Source organism: Micropterus dolomieu, linkage group LG20, assembly GCF_021292245.1.
Source record: "Micropterus dolomieu isolate WLL.071019.BEF.003 ecotype Adirondacks linkage group LG20, ASM2129224v1, whole genome shotgun sequence".
NCBI lineage: Eukaryota > Metazoa > Chordata > Actinopteri > Centrarchiformes > Centrarchidae > Micropterus > Micropterus dolomieu.
The window spans coordinates 31092904-31113620 of NC_060169.1; the positions used below are offsets into that span (position 1 = coordinate 31092904).

General features: G+C 40.6%; 1 protein-coding gene across 7 annotated transcripts in view; it reads left to right on the forward strand.

The window, feature by feature from the left end:
* LOC123958478 (A-kinase anchor protein 13) overlaps positions 1 to 20717 on the forward strand; it is a 106910-nt gene that overhangs the window by 48317 nt on the left and 37876 nt on the right. For 5 of the 7 annotated variants that reach the window (XM_046031818.1, XM_046031815.1, XM_046031817.1 and 2 more), the window contains 4 exons: positions 8274 to 8328; positions 15099 to 15244; positions 18916 to 19277; positions 20498 to 20545. In XM_046031818.1, the coding sequence (XP_045887774.1) occupies positions 8274 to 8328; positions 15099 to 15244; positions 18916 to 19277; positions 20498 to 20545 (611 nt within the window). The remainder of the gene's footprint in view (positions 1 to 8273; positions 8329 to 15098; positions 15245 to 18915; positions 19278 to 20497; positions 20546 to 20717) is intronic. The other 2 variants (XM_046031820.1, XM_046031822.1) reach the window with 1 other exon arrangement.

Genomic DNA, 20717 nt, shown 5'->3' on the forward strand with positions numbered 1-20717 from the left:
GGGGGGGGGGGGGGGGGGGGAGATCTCTATATAGATATAGATAGATATAGAGATATATAGATTTCAATGAGAGAAGAGATATGAGTTAGTTTGGAAGCTTAAACAGTAGAGCTTTATTGATGAATAACATTAGATGCCTATTTCTTCTTGACTGTAATGAAGTCCATCCAACCGTGTGATACAGAGAGCAATGATGTACGAAATTTGTCATTTGTGATAAAGTGTAATGCACTGTGATATACAGGGCTTGAAACGTCTGGTGTGCTGTGAAGGTCATTGGGGGAGAGTTTGATTTGTTTGTGGCTGTAAACCACACGTTTACATTAATCTAAATATCATCCAGGAGGCACTGAACTACTTTTATATTTTATACTGGAGGTTTAGGGCACACTAATTATAGAGATCTGAGGGATTAGAGCAGCCTTAAAGCCACTCAAACAAGGGACAGAATATCATATTCGTAGATGATTTTGAAAGCTTTTGTCCAGCTGCTTTCTTGGAAGGCCAGTAGTAGAGAGTCAACACATTTGTGTCCTCTCTTCCTAGAATGGCAGGGAATATCATAAGGTTATTTTATTTCTTTTCCTTATTTTGCCCAAATGATAGTGAGAGAGCGTGCAGCTGCACTGCAAAAATGGAGCCCTCAAAAACAAGGAAAAAAGCAATAAAATGGGGCAGATATTACTTAAAATAAGCAAAGTTATCTGCCAACAGAACAAGAACATTTCACTTCCTACTTAAGGACAAATAAACTTGAAACAAGTGAAATTCTCGATCATAAAAGCCGCCTGGTAAGAAGAAATATCTTGTCAGATAAAAAAAAAAGTATATTTTGCCTTCAGTTAAGATAATTATTCTTACTTAGATTTTAGTTTTTGCAGTGTGTGAGGATCCACAAAAAAATTCACAATGTGACGACATCACGGAGTGTTGTGAAAAGATGCATGAAAGAAGACATGAAAAGATGCTGGGCAACAATTAAAAATCGCGGGTGGAAAAATATGACAGCGAAGTTTGCTGAAGCCTCCCTCCGCTGCTTGTTTGGGTGGGTGATTTGCAGGCTGATCAACAATTTTTTACAGTAATGCAGTAATAACAATGAACATAGGCCCATGTGCAGTTCTATCACCAAAATTCAATCATTACAGAATATTATCAACAGTGAGGACACAAAAAGTGGTCCACATCATCTCAAGCACACTTATCTGATGTTATGTGTAACAGTGGGACACCGTTCCTAGCAGTTGCTACTGCCATCAGAATGAGAAACACATATCAGATATCACTCCCAACTTTTCAGCATCTTGGCCACTGTCCATCACATGTGGCCTCAATCCTCATCCAGCAGGGGGTGTTGAATCTCAACACCATAAATTCTCATCATTGAATCACATTAACTGAAGCAATAGTGTCCTACTGTCATCTGTCACACGGTAACAATGTACTACTTTGGGTGGCTGATTTACATGAAGAGAGAAAGCACACCTCACAGCCTCATTGAGAAAGAGAGAGAGAAAATATACAGAGAGAGAGAGAGAGAGAGATGGAGAGTAAAGGCATGAGTCAGGCCGAGTCAGGAGAGAAGTTGAGAGGCGACAGAGGAAAAGGGGAGGGAGGAAAGAAGAGAAGGAGCCTGGGCAGGAGGGAGGGAGTAGAGCTGGAGTCTGGTAGAAGGCTCCTTCTGTGGCCAGATGTGAAGCTTAGCAGACTCTCTGTGTTTCTGCTGAATTTTAACCTTCTGTTCAGTGAATCTGCTCTGGATATTTAAGGGGAAATGTACGAACGACACAAGCGGAGGTACAGTTTCTGTGCCAGAGGAGAGAGAGCTGTAGACGTGGTTTTGATAAAGGTAGGCTACCCGTCCGCACTTTCAAAGTTGCTCGGTGCGATCATACTGCCACAGTAATAACTGTCATCTGACTAGAGGCTTTGAAAACACAGTTCTTTACAAGTGCTTTAAACGGAGAAAAAAATAATGGCGAAAGATCTGATCACACTTGTTATTAAAAGCTGTCTAGGAAAAGTAATTTAAGTAAAACATAACCATAACTGTAACAAAGTGCTTCAACATGTTTCGTCAAACCTGTAGTGATCTGCCATGGATGTTGTGACTGGTTTTGCTGTGTTGCACCCTGGGAGATGATTGCATGGTTGTTGATAGTGGCCCTCCAGACACACAGTGCTGATTATTTTGGGGTGGAGTGTGGTTTTGGTTCTATGCTGCATGGGTATACTGTATGTGACACCAAGACAGATGCTGGCACTCTGTCCATCTCTGTGGAATAAGAGTGTATGAAACTTAATGAGGCTTAGACAGTTTAAGGTCTTTACGGGATTATTTGGTCAGGATAGTGGATACTTGTCTGAAAAAACTATAAAGCTCAAACAGAATATAAAGTCCACTGATTTTCTTAAAATGTCTTGTCACAGCGCAAAGTTGGGGCATTTCTCTCCCTTTCAAAGGTCCTTTTACTGTACCGTAACAGTTCTGTGTCAAACCATTTGAACTGGGTGCTCTATGGAGTCTATCTCAATGGGATCTTTATAGCACTCAAAAGTGCTATTTAGCCCAAATGGCACTACATTTATAGAAACCATTATTCCATTTCCCACTGTGCTGTGGATTTTTCTTTTGGCTGTAGGACAGCAGTTAGTCCTGATGATAGTTGGTAAAAGTGTTGTGGTATTAATCATAAGAAGTTCTGTTCCAGTAGATAGTGGTGAACCTGCTCCAACCGAAGTTTATATTTATGTATGTGGTTTAGTGTATTAGCATAGTGGATAGTTGAATCAGATGCTGCTGATCAGCAGATGCCTCTGACAAATATCTTTAAATGTACAACCCCTACAGTTAGGCAGGAATATTATTTATTGATCATTTTCTTCATAATCTTACCAGCCTCCACTTTTTTGGCTATGCATATAGCGTTGCTGTAGAGATGGCAGTGTTGATCGGTCTGTTTGTTGGTTGATTGGTTCACCACTTTGGTTAAACTGAAATATCAACGATTTCATGTATTGCCATAAAACACTTTTCATACAGCGTTTGACACCAAGTCAGAATCTTACTCTGTTCAATGCTGTTTGTGATCAGGGTCAACGAAGTCAAGTAAAACTATCACTGGAACTAAACAAGAATTAATGTGGGCATATAATATACCAGTGATGACATCAGTAAAAAAAACAGAACAATGTACAATTTAAAAAAAAAAGATCTGATATAATCTGTTTGGCAGCACTTGGAAGTTACTAGTATTCTTCATTTGTCGTCTATATCTGGGTCATCTTGATTGTCTGTATTACTGTATACTGTATTTTACTATGTTGGTTTATTCTGTAACCACATCTATTGCATGTCTATCCATCGTGGGAGAAGGATTCCCCCTCTGTTGCTTTTCTCAAGGTTTCTTCCATTTTTTTCCCATTGAAATGTTTTATAGAAGAGTTTTTCCTCATCCGAATCGAGGATCTAAGGATAGGGGTTGTATAAAACTCAACTATTTCCTTTTGCTTGATCAGTATTGGCTATAATCTAAACAAATAACTGACTAAAAGCTTAACTATTAATTATCATGCATAAGCTAAACTATGAACCACAGCACAGTGGACATTTGACATGTCCTACAGTACGTCATGCTGTCTGCTGGTTGCAACATCCAGGAGCAGAGCAGACTGGGAGGTACTGAGAGGAAAATATCTATAAAGTGGATTGCTCTGGTATATGTAACACCTCTCTTTAGTCTATTGTCACTTTCCGAACTTGTTCCTGATGTCAGCTCCTCTATTCACCCGAGGGGTAAAATAGCAAGGGTGTGTTAGTGTGTGCGTGTGTGTGTGTGTGTGTGTGTGTGCGTGTGTGTGTGTGTGTGCGCGTGTGTGTGTGTGTGTGAGAAAGAGACCGAGAGAGAGAGGAAGAGGGAAAGCGAGGGAGATATGATGGTGTGGGAAAAAGGCAGCGCCGGGCTAACGGTTTCCTCTGGCCTCAGATGGAAACAGGCATTTCGCCAAATGACTTCATTCCAACCAGCATTTCACATCCCAGCATCTCTCCTGGCCTAGAGTCACGAAACACATCATCACTCCACTTACCAAGTACAGTAACTGTGAATAAGCCTTTACACTAACTAACACAGTACTATAGTATATACAGACCTCTGTTAGAGAAAAGGATTTCGGTAAATGAAGCCCATCATAATTGGTTGGAGTTGGGTTATTGTTTGACAGGTTTGCTTTTGTCCTGTTTCAGTGTTTGGTAAGTTGAATCCAGTGCACTTCCAAGGTGCTACAGAGAATAGTCCTGCCCTCAGGCCTTCTACCAGCCGCCCTCAGGGATCAAACCGTGTATGCATACCTGGCTGGAAAGAATCATTCAGTCAGACATGGCATCCTCCAATGCTGCGGAACCTCTCTGGCCGCCTGCCTTTTTAGAAACAAGGCAGCGGTCCAAGTCCTGCCTGCCCCAGCATACTGACACCAGCCCGCCTTTTTTATTCTTAAACCAGATGTGTTTTTACTGGGTACAGTTTTGAGTCCCCCAACGCTACAAATATGCACTGTTCAGTCTCCAGGCTGCCAGCTTTCAGAGGGGGGATCGGTTCTTTGCTCGCTGGCTGACTGACTGGTTTGCAGGCCTGCTAACTGGCTGGAACATGTGTTTGATGAATTCATGGTCTACTGACTGGTTACAGTAAATGACTGGCTGCCTAACTGGCTATCACCTTGTTAGTCTTGGTTTGCATTGGACAAAACATAGTTACCTCCTCATTAACCTTTTACCTCTGAATGTGTTTCTGATAATGTTTGTGACCGAAAAGCCGAAGGTTAGATTACCATTGATCTCGGTGGATATCATTATGCTGGCTAAAATGTAAGTGAAAAGCTTATTTTGTCTTTTCTGTGCAGGGTGAGACACAAATCACTGACAGATTCAGGGTTGCTATATGTAACTGTAACATCACTGAACTAAATGAGGAGTTCTGATTTGAAAGGAGAAATTGATGCAGTGGCTGAAATTGGAGAGGCTGAGCTGTATTGTTTCATTCTTCAGGGATGTTATCACAATTCCACCAAATAATGTGAACTGCAAAAATCACGGAAAGACGAGTAAATATATAACTTGCATTAATAGCATGTACTTCCACATATGTCCATTCCCCTGGAGGAACTATCAACTTCGTATCCATCGTGCCTAAGAGTTCACTTGGATGATCTGTGCCAAAACACACTTCAGTTCTGGTGGCTCACGGCGCATAAACAGTGTATTGAAACCCTCAGAGCTGCAGATTCCTTTCCATTGGCTTTATTCTGTATTTTATTCATGATTCTTTGTTTCCATTTGAAGTTCTGCTGTCAGTGCTTTGCTGTAAGGTCAAGCCATGTAGTCTTTTGTAATTTGTTGCAATCACTGGCAGTTATTTAACTTCTGAGCAGAACCTGTGTATACATTGGTGTGTGTGTGTGTGTGTGTGTGTGTGTGTGTGTGTGTACGTACTGGCGCCCTCTGTGACCAGCTAATCTTTCCTCGTCAGCGTGTTTGTTCTCTCTCAGCGGGCTCTGTTTGATATCTGAACACAGCTGTGAGAAAAGAAAAGTGTGTGTTGTCTGTGCATGCATCTGGTGTGGGTGTGTGTGTCTGGTGGTGGTGGGGGGGGGGGGGGGGGGGGGGGGGGGGGGGGGGGGGGGGGGGGGGGGGTTCTTGTGTGCATGTGAGACTTGATGAGTGGAAAAAGAAGGGGCATAAGTGTTTTGTAATGTGTACATGCGACACTGCTGGCTGACGGAGGTGCATGTACATGTGCCAGTTGGTATGTAAGTGCCTGTCACTACAAAAGTGTGTACAAAACAGTGGATACTTTGACTCACACTCACACACACTCACAGGTCTGGACAACTGAGCTCAGTGTTTCTCTGGGTCTCAGCAGGCTTGTCAATAGTCTGCTCTCGGACAGTTGAAGGTTAGTGTTTGAGCTCTGCCCCCTCACCCCAAAGCATTCAGGGAGGGCTGACCTTGCTGGTTGGTTGGGACTCACTCACCCCCCTCTGTCTTATATCAGATTTGTTTTTTAGCCTTGTGATTGTCTCTTTTTTGTTTCCATCTCTGTTAGTTTTTACTACTATTCCTCTTTGTAGCGGTCTGTGTTTTTGACAGTGTCTATAATGTATAGGTCTGCAATTTTGAATCTCACATGGGGATGGCAGACTCCACAGCCTACAATAAAAACTATTATATAGTAATTATAAACTATAAACACAATGAAAATGTTTGGTGAATAAATGTAGAAAGATAAGGAAAATCGTAAGGAAAATGATTTATCATGCAGATATGCCATATAGATATACAGTAGCTGCTTTTCTTTGTTATATCATAAATTGAATATCTTTGGATTGCTGGTCTGACAAAAAAACAACAACAAATTTGAAGACCCTCAGCTCTGGGAGAGTGTGATAGGCATTTTTCATGCAGGTAAACTATGCAATTAATTGATTAATCAAAAAAAGAATTGCTGGAGCACCTACTGGTTGCCTGGCACCTACTGGTTGCCTGGCAACCTCATGGTGAAGCCAAGACAAAGTCTCTGCACCCTTCCAAGAAATGACAAGTTGTTGTTTTTACACTCCGGTATTTGTATTAAATAAACACTGACTTCATTCATTTGTATTAATTGGCGAGCTTTAGAGGTGTTCGTAAGTGGACTTTGTTTAATTTGGTCAGTGGCAGGCTAGCTGTTTCCTAGTGTTTCCAGTCTTTTATGCTAAGCTAAGCTAATCAGCTAGTGCTTCATATTTGATTGACACATATGAGAGTGGTATTGATCCACTTACTGCATCTAACTCCCTGAAAGAAATGGAATGAACGTAAAATAATAAGTTGCAGCCATGTTTTTGTACGCTGATGCTATCTTACCTGAATTATTTTGCTCCCTGCTCTCATTCAGTCTGAAGATTAAATATTGATTTATATCTTAGTCAAACTCGTCACTTCACACCAGGAATAGTTGTTTTCATTCAGTTACTTCTCAGCGTCACAGAAACAAGATTAATTGCATAAATAACCCGGAGGGACTGTTCACTCCCACTGATCTCTTAAAAGCTACAAGATCTGTATAGTGTCTGGAAGGGGAACATGCAGTAGCAGTGTGGTGAGACTGACTCGCCCATGGCAGGACGGCACCTTTGTTTAGTTCCTCTGATTCCCCTTTCAGATTAAAAGTTGTGGTCTCTACATTAGAGACCTGTCTGGAGGTTCCTTTTACAGTCTTACACAGCCAAGTTTAAAGGGCCAAGCTAAAGCCCGTTCATCTGAGCCAGGCTTAACCTGGATTTTACTGGGGTTAAGAATTAAATGAGAACAATTAAGAAGGGGAGGAAATGAGCTACAGTTGGAAGAAAGGAAGGGGAAAAAAACATTGAGGGAAAGACCATAAACATCAAGGATGTACCATCTATACTCCATTACAGGTGCTTCAGCTCAGTTCAGGTATCCTAAAAAAGCCTTGCTTTCAACCAACAAGGCTTTTGTGAGGAGGTTCTCTGCTGGAAAGCTTGGTTTTGACTGTCTGACTTTGTAATAGTAATAATAGATTATTAATCTGTTTTTAGTTTACTAAAAATTTAAAGCTCATCATCTTTATCTACATGTCTTTGATGTAGTTCATTTAAACACAATGAGCTTCTCTGAGTCTCTCTTAGCTTCACATTCAGAGCTGTCAGTCAAATTTGCATAGCTTCGGCCAAACTGTTGAAGCTTTTGTGTTGGCTGCGAAGCGGGGGTGGGGGGGCGGGTGCCAGTGGCTTTTGTAGCTAAAACCAGCTCTCAATCTCACCCACACATACACACACACACTCACACACACAGCTGTTGTGTAGACATTCAGACCACAGAGGAAGCAGAGCCCCAGTGTCGTGTGTTCACAGCCAGCCACAGATCTCTGACAGGCCTTGTGTGTGTGTGTGTGTGTGTGTGTGTGTGTGTGTGTGCATGTGTGTCAGGGTGTTTGAGTTGATGTCAGTGTGACCGTGAGTTCTGAAGGCTGAAAGCAGCCCGAAGTTAGATCTTTCCAAACAGTTCCTCTACGACATGGAGCCGGAGTGTAGCTACTAAATCCGATAAATACTCTGAAGTCTGCTGTTATAAAGAGTGTCTTATCGTTGCCTCCCATCCTGTGTACCGGGCGACACTTCCTTACTGCCACGCTGGTCTGCATCATTATGTCTTTGTGAGTGACGATCACATGTTGCTGAGGCTGATTCAGTGTCTTCCTGTTTCTCTGTAGATTCACCGAGACACAGCGGCGTCGTTCCATCAGCCCTGCAACACTCAGCACTCAGGTAAGACAAACTCTTGTCCTCTCTTGTCAGAAAGCGTATGAATTTAAATTGCTTTTTTGTGCAAGTTTTTGAGCTTTATTTTTTAATTACGGAGAGGATTTATGTTTATTGCTGTAAGCCACCATGCAAGGTTGCTTTCCCATCAGTAACACATTTGTAGTGGGTCATTCTTTGTTCTGTGAAGCCCATTTGTGATAGCCTGGCCTGGTGACTTTAGTCAAGTGTCACTGACACACAGCAAAGGCACTTACATCATTTGAGCATTCGGAAAACAGCCTTTTCTTGGGGTGCAGTAGTGTAAAAACAGCTCTCTGCCATTTCTTTTTCTACTCAAAAGAGGAAATTGAGACCATCAGATATAATTTATATTTAGCTGGTCTGAAACGTCAAGTAAAGGCTTTGACCAATACGAGATTTGGACAGTCTCTCGTATTTATGTGTTGATATCAAAAATGTCATTTTAATTTAACTTTAATTATTTTGCCAGTTTCATGCGAAAGAATTTAAACTATTCAGCATTTCACCCACCCAGCAGTAATTTTGGGGTTTTGTCGAAGAGGAAAATTATATTATACAGACATATACTGTAAACATGATGTGAATGGTTAGTAATATTAAGCTAACACAAGGTGATAATTGTTCATCCTGTATAACTTTTTGTCACCTGTCACACATGGCTGGACTGTCCAAGTAATGGTAATTGAAACCTGACTGATCACTGTCAGATAGTTATGATAGCACTTGGAGATACTCAGAGACTTCTTTAGCTATGGTTTTTGAAAAAAGGATACTTAAGAGGACATTTATGGCAAAACATTCACAGGACAAGGACAGACTTTTATGTGAGAAACTGCATCAGCAGGGCCTTAACACAGACAGAAGACAGCTCTAGAGTGTTCGGGTAAAAGACCTAAAGGTTGTGTGTGGAGATTTTGACCGTCAGTGGAGCTGCAGAGAAGTGTTTTGATGAGCAGGACCCAGTTTGTAAATCATGCTCAAACAGCATGCAAACAAAGGACTTGTATGGAAATGATGTGATCTTTATTTCAGCCAACTGAACAGGGTGGTAACAGTTGGTGGTTTTCCAGTTGACCCTTTTTGTATTGCATTTGACCCCACAGTGTTTTTGGAAGTGACCCTGTACATGTCACTGAGCTAATTAATGTCAGTACCAGCGGAGAAACGGCAGCATAAACTGTAGAAACTGTGGTAAGAGATGTGATGTTAGCTCAGCAGCAGTGGTAGAATTAGTTAATGTAACCGCTACTCATAGTGAAACATGTCTAGAGATTTCTTGTCTTACTAGCATCTTGTCTTCATCCTTTTTTTTTTTTTTTTTTTTTTTTTTTTTTCTTTTTTTTTTTACAATAAATGCATTAATAAATCTCTTTCAGTGGTTAATAAGACTAAGCCTTAAGAGCAGCTCTTTGGTCATCAACCAGAGTTTTGAGCAAATTAAAGGTTTGAACTCAGGTTGCGGCTAGGAGAGCAGGGGATTTGATGTTGATTATCAGCCTCTGGGGACATGAATGTCTGTACAAAATGTCATGTCAATCCATTCAATAGTTGTTGAGATATTTCAGTCTTCACCAAAATAGTGGGCTAGACCGCTCCTAGTGTAGCTAAAAACAGTTGTCTGCAGCCCCTGGTTGATTGTTTCCATTTGCAGTTGTGAATATATTTCAGTCAGTATATGGGAATGACTGCAAGAGAAATCTTAATCTGAAAACTTTTAGATGTTGACATATGAATGTATGGGCAACAACCACAGTAAGATAAGAAAAAAAAGGATTTTTTGACCTCCATAAGATGAGTATGTCTGTGGAGACACCAGTCTCAATAAAAAAGACCAACAGATCGATGAGCTGGATCAGGCAGAGAACAAACTGCCTTTTATCTGTGGTGGAAAACAGATGAAACATCACTCTGTCAGAGAGAGATGAATAGAGATGGAGAAATACAAAGAGAAAGAAAGGAAACCCAAAGATGGAAAGAGGAAAGATAAAGAAAGAAAAAGCAGGAGTGTCAAACTGAAATAAAATGGAAGGGTGGGTGAGGGTGGGATTTCCTCTGCAACAGCCGGTCGACATCACTTCCTCTGTGGTGGAAATGTCTCTTTCTCTCTCACTAAACTCCCTTCAGCCTCTTTCTCTCTCTTTTTCTGGTTATTTATTTATTTAGGTTAACTTCAGCAGGTAGCAACAGGAGCCATGGCAGGAGACTGATTGACTGGCTGGTAAATCTTTAATCCAACCTTCACTCTTACCAGCAGAATAGAATACAAACAATAACGTTTCTAAAGTTGTCACTGATTTACTTAATTTACTTTCCACCATTATATTCAATCTCTTGATTGTAATTAAAGTATAAAACATTATTATACATTAGTATGCAGTGCCCTCAAAAATGACCACATGTTGTGTCTCATTGTTCACTATTGAGCATTGGCTCTAGGTATTGCAGTGTTTGTTGATCCACTACTTTGGCCCACACTGAGATATCTCCACAAATACTGAGATATCTTACTGATGGATTGCCATTACATTGTTCAATACATTGGTTTATGACCAAATATCTGCAAAACTATTCCCATCAGACTCATTTACTCTACATGTGACATCTGAGTAGTTAACCAGACTAGTGAGGTAGGAAGATGGAGGGTTGATTTTCTTTTTCAGCATCAGAGGTCAGTGTAAATGTTGACCCACAAAAATTGATATGCAAAACCACCCAGGTTGAGGTCTGGGTTGAGAACTCAGTGACGCTCTGCTTAAGGGTTACAAATGTCGGTCTGTGTTAAACCATATTGTGTGGCCAATTCCTTCTATGTGTATGCCATCTGTATATGTTGGTGTCAAAAGCAAACCCTGCTATACAGAATATTAAGTGATACATTATACAGGGAGTTTGGATTTACAGAGCTTAGACGCAGTAACAAAGACAACCTGTGCAAAACCCCAGTTTGGTAACTGAATACACATTTCATTTGACAAGCTTGCAGAAAAGCAACTGAAGCTTCTTCACATTTGTACAGATGTACAGAATACATGCTGTGTATTGAGTGATGGACCTGGATCTGCAGAACATAATGTAGCTGGTTAATGAGTTTTTTGAGGGCCATAGATTGATAGATTGCATGGCTGCCTGTGGTTTGCTAGTTCCCAATGAGAGTCGTGCAGCTGCTTTAAAGTATGCTTTGTAATGTTGCATAATATTACATTTATCATTGGTGAAGCTGTGTCATGTTTAGGTCAGCTCTGTTCAGTAACCCTTATGTACTGTATATACTGTAGGAGGAGACACATTAGCTATGGTTGGGTTCAAGGCAAAAATAATACAGTGAAAAGAGAAAACAAAGATATAGGAGTGAATGGCGACTTTACATGAAGCAATCAGTGAAAGTTTAAATTAAAATTGGGAGGACTTTCCATTATGTCTTAAAAAGAATGACTATTTTTATAATAGCGGTTTAATTTTGTGTGTTGCTCAAACTAGAACATTGAACAGCAGATGGTGGGGTGATTATGAGCCGATTATGAGCTGATTCACTTTAAATAGTTACAAAAACAGTAAAACAGGCTCCTCTGCTTTGACGGCTTCAATAAAAAATAAATTGGTGTGTCCCACTTTGTGGTGTTCAGACCTCAAAGTGCATCCAGTGTGCTCGGTCTTCAGTGCTTTCTTTGCTTTTTTAAGATGACTAAGAGGCTGTTGTCACAAAAAAAAGAAATCTTTCTGCAAAAAGTCATCCCAATTGCACAAATTTAACATGTCATGTCTTTAGAAAATACAGGACGAGGAAATATACGAGTAGAAGAAAAAATAAATAAAGGTTTTATCTGTAACTGCTGATAAAATCTGCACTTAGAGGTAGGGAAACACTTAAGGAAGCCTCAGTGGCGACTTCTCTCAACTAACGCTATGAAAGTGTGCAGAGAAAAGCGTTTTTAGACAGAAGCCCGATGGATACTTTATCTTGTCAGTTATTTCTTACCACATTCATTGCTTCAGACTGGATGATTTGTTTGGATCGTATCTACTTTGCAATTTTTCTTCAGCCATATTCATCTAACAATACACATTTCTCTTCCTGAGTTCAGACTGGCTTCTTTTTTCTTTTGTCATATATTCTTAACTGCATTGAAATCTCCAGCAAAGTGAGTCTTTGCATTGCAAGCAATATTAGATTGACCTGAGAAAGTACAGTATTAGTATGGTAGCTTCTACTGACCTGTGAGAATGTGTTTTTGCACATGTTATAAATTTCACCAAACTTCTTAATCGGGGGGGGGATGTGGTCTAAATTGACCCCATTAGTCTCTGTAAATTAAAGTCAAATTAAAGATTTAAAAATATGTTTCTTATTATTCAACATAATGGTTACAGGTGTGTGAGCTGATTAACATTTAACCAACAGCCTCAACCACCCACTGACTCATCAGAGGGCTTTACACCTGTTCTCTTTAACTTTGCTGTGTGTGTGTGTGTGTGTGTGTGGTGGGGTGGGGGGGGCTCTGTTTGAAAGAGAGGGAGGAAGACAGCTGTCAAAGCTCACAGTCCCGTGCTAGTTGTGGTGGACAGGTGTGAGGGGGTGGAGTCTGAGAAAACCCCCCAGCATCCACTTCTGTCACCACCACTTGCCACACACAAACAGACACATTCTCATCCAGATTTCACATTCACATTTTGTGCTTCTCCAATAATGGTGGGCTTGTGACCTTAGACATATGAAGGATAAAATGTTTTTTCATCAACTTCCAAAACCGCCTTGGTCAAGCTTAAACTCTTCTGCAGCACACGGGGTCAAAGGTCAGTGTAGTTCTCACATTTGGAGTGTTATCTTGTCCACCCTCTGTTTTCATTTCCGTCATCATCTTCTCAGTTTAATTATGTGCTAGTGAAATCAATATCTGGATAAATACTTGAGAGCTCCTCATTTAGGTGATCTTATCATGTGTTTAAAGTTGTCTGTAATGTGTGTGTGAGAGAGAGAGAGAGTGCTGTGCCACTATACTGGTCCATATTGTGATCCTGAAGACCTTGGTCCTTCTTGACATTTTAGGCTTAGAAGTCTTTCAGTCAGGGCTAAGTGGATAGGCCTGAGGAAGACCCAGCTGGATGCACCACCCCTTCAACCTACCTACGTTTTTTGCATGCATGTGTGTGAGTGGTCAGTGGTAAGCAGTTAATCAGTTGCAGGAAGTCTGTGACTGTGCCCCCCATTTGCTCACGCGTTATTGCTGTGTAACAGATTCTTGCTAAAACGATGGGCTCTGTCACTGACCACTCCAACTGCAACCCTTTGTCCCATCTCCCGACCCCCTGTTGGCCCCTTCCTCTGAGCAGCTGACTGCAGCTGAATGTCCACCCTCAGAATTGCATTTTGGGCAAACTTTCTTTCTGTAAGGAAAGAAGGTTGGTGCAATTCTGATGCACCAAACTTTAATTATTAATGAATGGTGTTAATTGTAGACATTTTCACACCGAATCCTTGACCTTCAGGGATGAGCACTTGCACACACACATGCATGCAAGTAAGGAACTTCCTTTTGCTCACATGAGCACAGGGAAAATGTTCCTGAGGGATAAATAATAACTTCCACTTTTTTTGAGGGCAAAAATAGACATCAGAAATGATGCAAAATAACAAACTCAGTGAATGATCTCATCCAGTTGCTCTTGGCATCTGGCTAAAGTAAGCCTGCTGTTATACATCTGTAGTTGGGTACACTGTTCCTCTTTTAGTTTGGCCTGGGATATTATCTGTACATGCCCTTACATGTACAAAAAACTACAGCACCACAGTGGTGTTGCATAAGAAATGTGTACTGTGTGCAGACTTTAGGGTGGATTACTTGTTATTCAATGGTGGGGCATCTGAAATATATATGTGTTTAAACCCCCAAATGGCTCACGGTGGGTTGTTGTTGAATACCTGCTATTGTTAAAGAGCACTGGAACTTGAAGTACTGAAGATGAAGTACTAGGATCTTATGCTAAGTGTTTACAGTGAGAGCAATGGTTTAAATTTGTTTTTCAGTCCTGAAGATATTTAATGTGATTCATTACTGGCTATGATTCGGATGGGGAAGTGGTGACTTACTCATGTACACATCAGTGTGACTGATGTTTGCAGACACTGGGCTTGAAACTGTCTGCATGATGTATCTAATTGCTGCTGATCCAACAACCGTAAACTCAAGTGAAAATTGCTTCTAACTTTAAATTTCATACAAAATACAGCAGAAAGTCTCTAAACGTAAGTGTCCAAGTGGCCCCAGGGTAACTATTAGTATATGTGAAGGGTGGTTTGTAAAACATTAATAACATTTTCAGTTGTCTTTTTTCCCCCTGAGATTTAAACTTCACTTCTGCCCTCAGACCTGTTAAACACAAACAGTAGTTGTTTGCCTTTGCTGTTCGGCACAGACGGCTTTTGTCAGGACAGTCTGCCATTGATCCACCAGGCTTTTCACACCTTCTTAGATTCCCAGAAGTCTTTTCACTGATGTCTAACAGACTTGCTTATGTTTGAGAGAAGGGAATGAATACTATTTGGGAAACATGGTGTGTTTCAGTTTAACAACTGACCTCTCTTTGAGAGAAGTTACATGGAATCTGACTTTAATCACTTTGTGCCAGAATGTTTTCCTGATTAAAATGTCAAGATTTCTCCTTGTGCCTTCATATTTCTGATGGCTCAAGTTACACATTAATACTTAATATTGCTCTATTTATATTTATTAAAACATTGTTCTCATGTCTTTCAGGATCCTCACACTCGCCAGCATCTCCCAGTTTGCCCAGTAGAACCAGCAGTGCCAACAGCTATCCTTCCACAGCTCACAGAGACTCTGGCAGCGACATAGAAAGCTTCCTAAACGCAGAGCCTGGATATGACAACGTCTTCAGAAAGGTCAGATTCACTCCTGTCTCTTTGTAGCTGTTGTTCGGTGGAATAGCTTTGCCTCCAGGACAGACAAACTGGGCTTGTGACTGGAAGTTTGCAAGTTGCATTAGCTGAAAAAATCACTCGGTTCACTTTTTGAAAATCAATGTTGACGAGTAATAACCAGTTATTACAGAACCAAACTGCAAAACGATCAATAAATAAATGTAAAAGAATAGACATTGTATTAAGTCTGATTTAGCAGTGAATTCAGGGTTCGTTTCATCAAATCTTCTACTGGCTATAGTCCAAACATCCAGTTCACTCACGCGAAACAGCAAGACTATATTTTGTTTGCCCCTGCAGCTAGTCCTACAGGGATTATACAGTATATATGAAGTAGCTGTTTTGTCAGTCTGTGCTTGGCTTTTTATTTATCAGCACCCCGAGGCTGAGATGCCAAACATCTACTAAGCATCTTTTTAAGCCGGCAGCTGTACACTGCTGCTGGGGAAGTGCAAGCTGTGGTCCCTGCTGTCACTCTGCTGATGTTGAAAGTCTATTTGAAGTCAGCCGCTCCTTTGGTTAAAGTTGAATTACTTGTATCTCTCAGTTTCTGCAGTGTTGAGCACTTGAAACATGCTCGTGGTAATGTGAACCAAATGTACTTTTTGTTGTAAACAACAATGGAAAAATTCAGTGCAGATAATATCAGCTGCCTGGGAATATACAGTATGAGGCTGAGGATTAGGACACTGTAGATAGACTGGGATGGGCAAAATGTGCCATGACGTTCACAGGCTTTGATCCCACACAAAGACCACAGCAGCAAACTTCAGCTTCATTAAGAGTGGATTAATCTCTTCACTGCTCTCTAAAGGGAAATTGTCTTTCTTTTGCAAGATACAATACTGTACATTTTCTGTAGATTAATGGGTAGAAAAACTGGTTCTTAACTCCATAGACCATAGCAGGGATCCCAGTAACATGTCAATGTGTCATCTCCATGTGTCCATGACCAAGACATTTTGACTTTAAATGATGACCTATTGCAGTGTGGAAGAATATGGCATCATCTAAATGCCTAAAACATAAAATAAAGATTAAAATTCAGCTGAATCCTATGCCAAGCTCTAAAGCTAAAGTCATGTCACTCACAAACATGCACTGCAATCACATAGACTCTCTCCTCTAAATGTATACATACGCACACAAACACCCACACACACACACAAATGCATGTGTTCTCCTACTCCCAGAGGAAGTCTTGTCTGCATCATAAAGCAGATCTTTCATTCCCAGCTCTCCAACAGAAGCAGCTCTATGCTCGGCTCTTACACTGCAGCTGGCAGTACAATAGGCCCAGTTAAAGCTCACACCTACAAATTAGCTCTAAATGGACTATCCCATACCTGTGTGTGTGCATGCAGGAGTTCTTTCCCACAAGAATCTGGCCAAAGAGAATTTACCAATACTATTAATTATGTTTTAGTGGCATTATTCTTTGATTATATTAGAGAGTTGTTAGATAAAAGGAGTCCAAGGAAAATGTAGGTGTGTGTGTTTCTCTAATAGAGCGAGAGAGAGAGAGAGAGAGAGAGAGAGAGAGAGAGAGACTAAGCAAAGACTAAGATAATTATCTTTCAGGAACAATACAGAAATCAGGTTACACACAATTTCTATTTAGACACCACTAAATTACAACACACAAAAAACTACACTTACCTTGGCCCTCAACATTACATACACAGGGAACTTCAACATGGCTGTGAAAGATCTGAGGGATAAAGCAAGGAGAGCTTTCTATGCAGTAAAAAGAAACATTAAAATATATATATTCCAATTGAAATCTGACTTGAAATTTTCCAATTTGTACTCAAACCAATAATTCTATATCGTAGCGAAATGTGGGGGCCAAAACTTGATAATGAATTTGACAAATGGGACAAAACAATCATAGAATTTTTCCATACTGAGTTCTGTAAGGTGCAGAGAAAAACACCAAAAAAAAAACCAACAGAATACAGAAAAGATCACTTAAATTTTACAATCACTTAAAATCAACCCCCAGACATATCATCACAAAACCCTAACATACCAGGAGCTGAAACCAGAGAAGAGTCCCCTCAGCCAGCTGGTCCTGAGGCTCTCTGCAGTAACAAGTCCCAAACAGCCTCAGGACAGCAACACCAATTCAAGCAGACCAAACCAAATTATCAGCAAGCACAAAGAAAAATATATTGTATACTGGAAAGAAACGACCAAAATACAAAAATAAATTACAGTGTTACCTTACCCTAAAAAGAGAATTCACACTGGCAAATTACCTGAGTACAATAAAACGTCCCAAACTAAGAAAAATATTGACAACAAACAGACTGAGTGAACACAACCTGGCCATAGAAAGGGTCGCCACAGACAGAGCTGGCTACCACAAGAGGAGAGACTCTGCTCCCAGTCTGACACAGGACAGGTAGAGACAGAGATGCACTCTCTAACCTCATGCCCCAAATATAAAACACTAAGACAAAAACACTTTGCAAACATTTCCCAAATATACCCCGAATTCGAATTCATATCAGACACACAGAAACTCCCCTATTTACTGGGAGAAATGCCCAAATGTGAAATAATTGCTGCAAAATATGTCTCCTCATGCCATGAAGTGAGGACAACCAGTGGAACCTCAGACTGATAAATAATTGTACAGATTTTCAAATTATTATTATTTTGATCGTTCGATATTTTAGTAATTGTTTGTTTTTTTTTACATTTGATACTGATTTTCTTTTTATTTATTATTATTTTTTAATCAATTAATTTTTATTTTTATTTTTAATATTTTTTAATTTATATAAACACACATAGATTACTTTACGCTTTAATTACTTGTTTAATGAAATGTATGGGGTTGATTGTTCTTATGTAGCATGTATGATGCTTTGGCAATGAGAGAGAGAGAGAGAGAGAGAGAGATTTTCCTGGGAAAGGCTTCCACAAGGTTGCCATCATTTATTGGTGTTTGTTTTAATGTCAGTGTTGCTATAAAGTGGCTCTGGCTCATTATTCCTACGCTTTGCCATTTGGTCCTCATTATATCCCATTCCTGTGGGTTAAACAGCTCTCCAGCACTCTCTTAATTCATTGCATGCTTCAGTGAAGAAATGCTGATGGATATACAGCGTGATAGGCTAGGTAATTTACAATAATTTGAAGGACATCTATTCTCTCCTGTTTCATTGTATTCTATTCTACTCGATTTTTTTGCATTATATTCTTCATCTGTGTGGGTAATAAAATAGTGAAGTTGGCCTATAGATTTGAAGTATTCCCCTGTTACTACCGCTGGATGACCAAAAAGTTATTTTCCTGTGTTTCAGGGTTAAAGGTTCCACTTCCTGTGTGGCCCTGTGAGCAAGGCATTAACACTGGACTATAGTTCACTTTCCACTGTAGCTTGATGAATAAATGTGGGAAGGAAGTGAATAATAATAAATAATAAATCACCATTTTTAGAGTTTGACATTGAGTTCACAAATTTTTTATAAATTTATGAATAAATCAATTCTTGTGGTTCATGATACACACAACCTAAAAGTGATGGTTTATTTTACTGTGACAGATCCCTATAGGCGCATAATACTGGGCAGTGAGGCTTTTTAATGATAATCATATATATATTTCTTGGATGTCTGCAGAATGAGGAACCAGTAACGGGAGGAGACAGTGCAAGCGAGGTTTCCGTGTCCTGTTCCTCCACAGACGACACCGCCAGTGTCGGTCCATCCAGCTCCAGTCCCGAGGGCAGCCAGGGCCTGGAATGCAGCTGGAGCCCAGAGGAGGGCGTCAAGACCGGGACTACTGCCACTGTAGGACTGGAAAGTGGTGGAGCAGGAGGATGCGCAGGAGAAGCTGAAGAAGAGGCTAAAGACAGAGTAACAGAGGTGCCGCGGCGCTCCTGTCTCCTCCGGAACAGCATCCGCTCCCTGTCACCTCTTCGCCGCCACAGCTGGGGTCCTGGAAAAAACAACGGGGGTGACGCAGAGATGAACCAGAGGAGGTGAGGCTGGGAAGGGTACTGGATGATAGGTTCTTAAACATAAAAAACTTCTAATTACATTATGGATGGAGTTGAATTGATTGTGACATAGGGATGTTACTCTTTTGTCCTGGACAGTGGATGTCAGTAGACCTGATGTGTGCAGATGTCAGTATTATAGAGTTGTTGATGTCACTCCCTCTGTGCTATGTTGAGTGTTTCCTCCTCCTGTGCATGTACAGTAGTCATTAGTTAACACATACTACTTCACACTTACATCAACACACTGGCAACACTAATGCAGAGCACATTAAAAAAAAAGACCTTGACATCTAGTTTGTCTTCTGTACTAGAACAGCGGCCTGTTGCAGACTGCCGTAGAGTAGTTGCCAGGCAATGAAAGGCCTGTGCCACGATGTTTGGAGTGAAAACAGAAAGACAACTGCTTTAGACTTTCATCAGCTGCTATTTCTATGCTAATCAGGTTGAGCAGAAACAACCATTACCACCAGCTTTCATATGAAGTCTTTCTTTACAGTGTAACTAATGAGAAAAGAAGTATAATTTTTTGACCGAAGGTGCCCTTTGTAGATAAGTGACACACCTGGAGCACATGTGAAGCATGCAAAGCAATTAAGACAAACCATTTAGACAAAAGTTGCTCCATGCTGTGTTAAGCACAAGGACTGTCCTGACATTTCTTTGACTATTGGTGCCTTCAAATGGGGTCGTGTTGACCCCACAAAATTTTCTGAAGTTTTTCAGTAGTTGAAAATATTTAAAGATTGGAAAGATGTGGAAACAGCTAGCCTGGTAACAAAATCCACCTACCAGCACCTCTAAAGCTCACTCATTAACATATTTTGTCTTTTGTTAAATCGCTACAAAATGAATCCCAGCTTCATATTTAATGGACAGATATGAGAGTGGTGTCATTCTTCTCATCTAACTCTCTCAGCTTGAAAGCAAATAAGTGCATGCTCCAAAATGTTAAATGATTCCCTTAAGATCATTATTCTCAACAAATGCCATGTTATCACTCCTCTAACCTGGTGGCGCGAGCTTTATACACACACACAAACAATATCCAACCTCCCTAAAAGATTATGGTCCCATCAGCAAATATTATTAGTTCGTTCATTCATTCATTATGTTCTAATTGACCTGCCATCCCCTCACATCCCAACTCATCTCACCCATCATCCATCACTTCCTGTCTCTATCTCATCCATCACCTCCAGTTCCATCCGTAGCCCTGGTGAGGGGAAGCGGACCTTTCACAGGAGAAGGTACTTATGAATCACATTCATCAGTTCACGTATTGTTATCATTGACTTATTGCTAGGTGAAGTGCAATGGCAAATCCATGTAGGTGTAGCCTTTGTCGTCCTCCCACTTTTTTATGTATTCTTGCTGAACTACTGCTGCATTGAGCTCCATCCCTGTAGGCAACTGCACTGA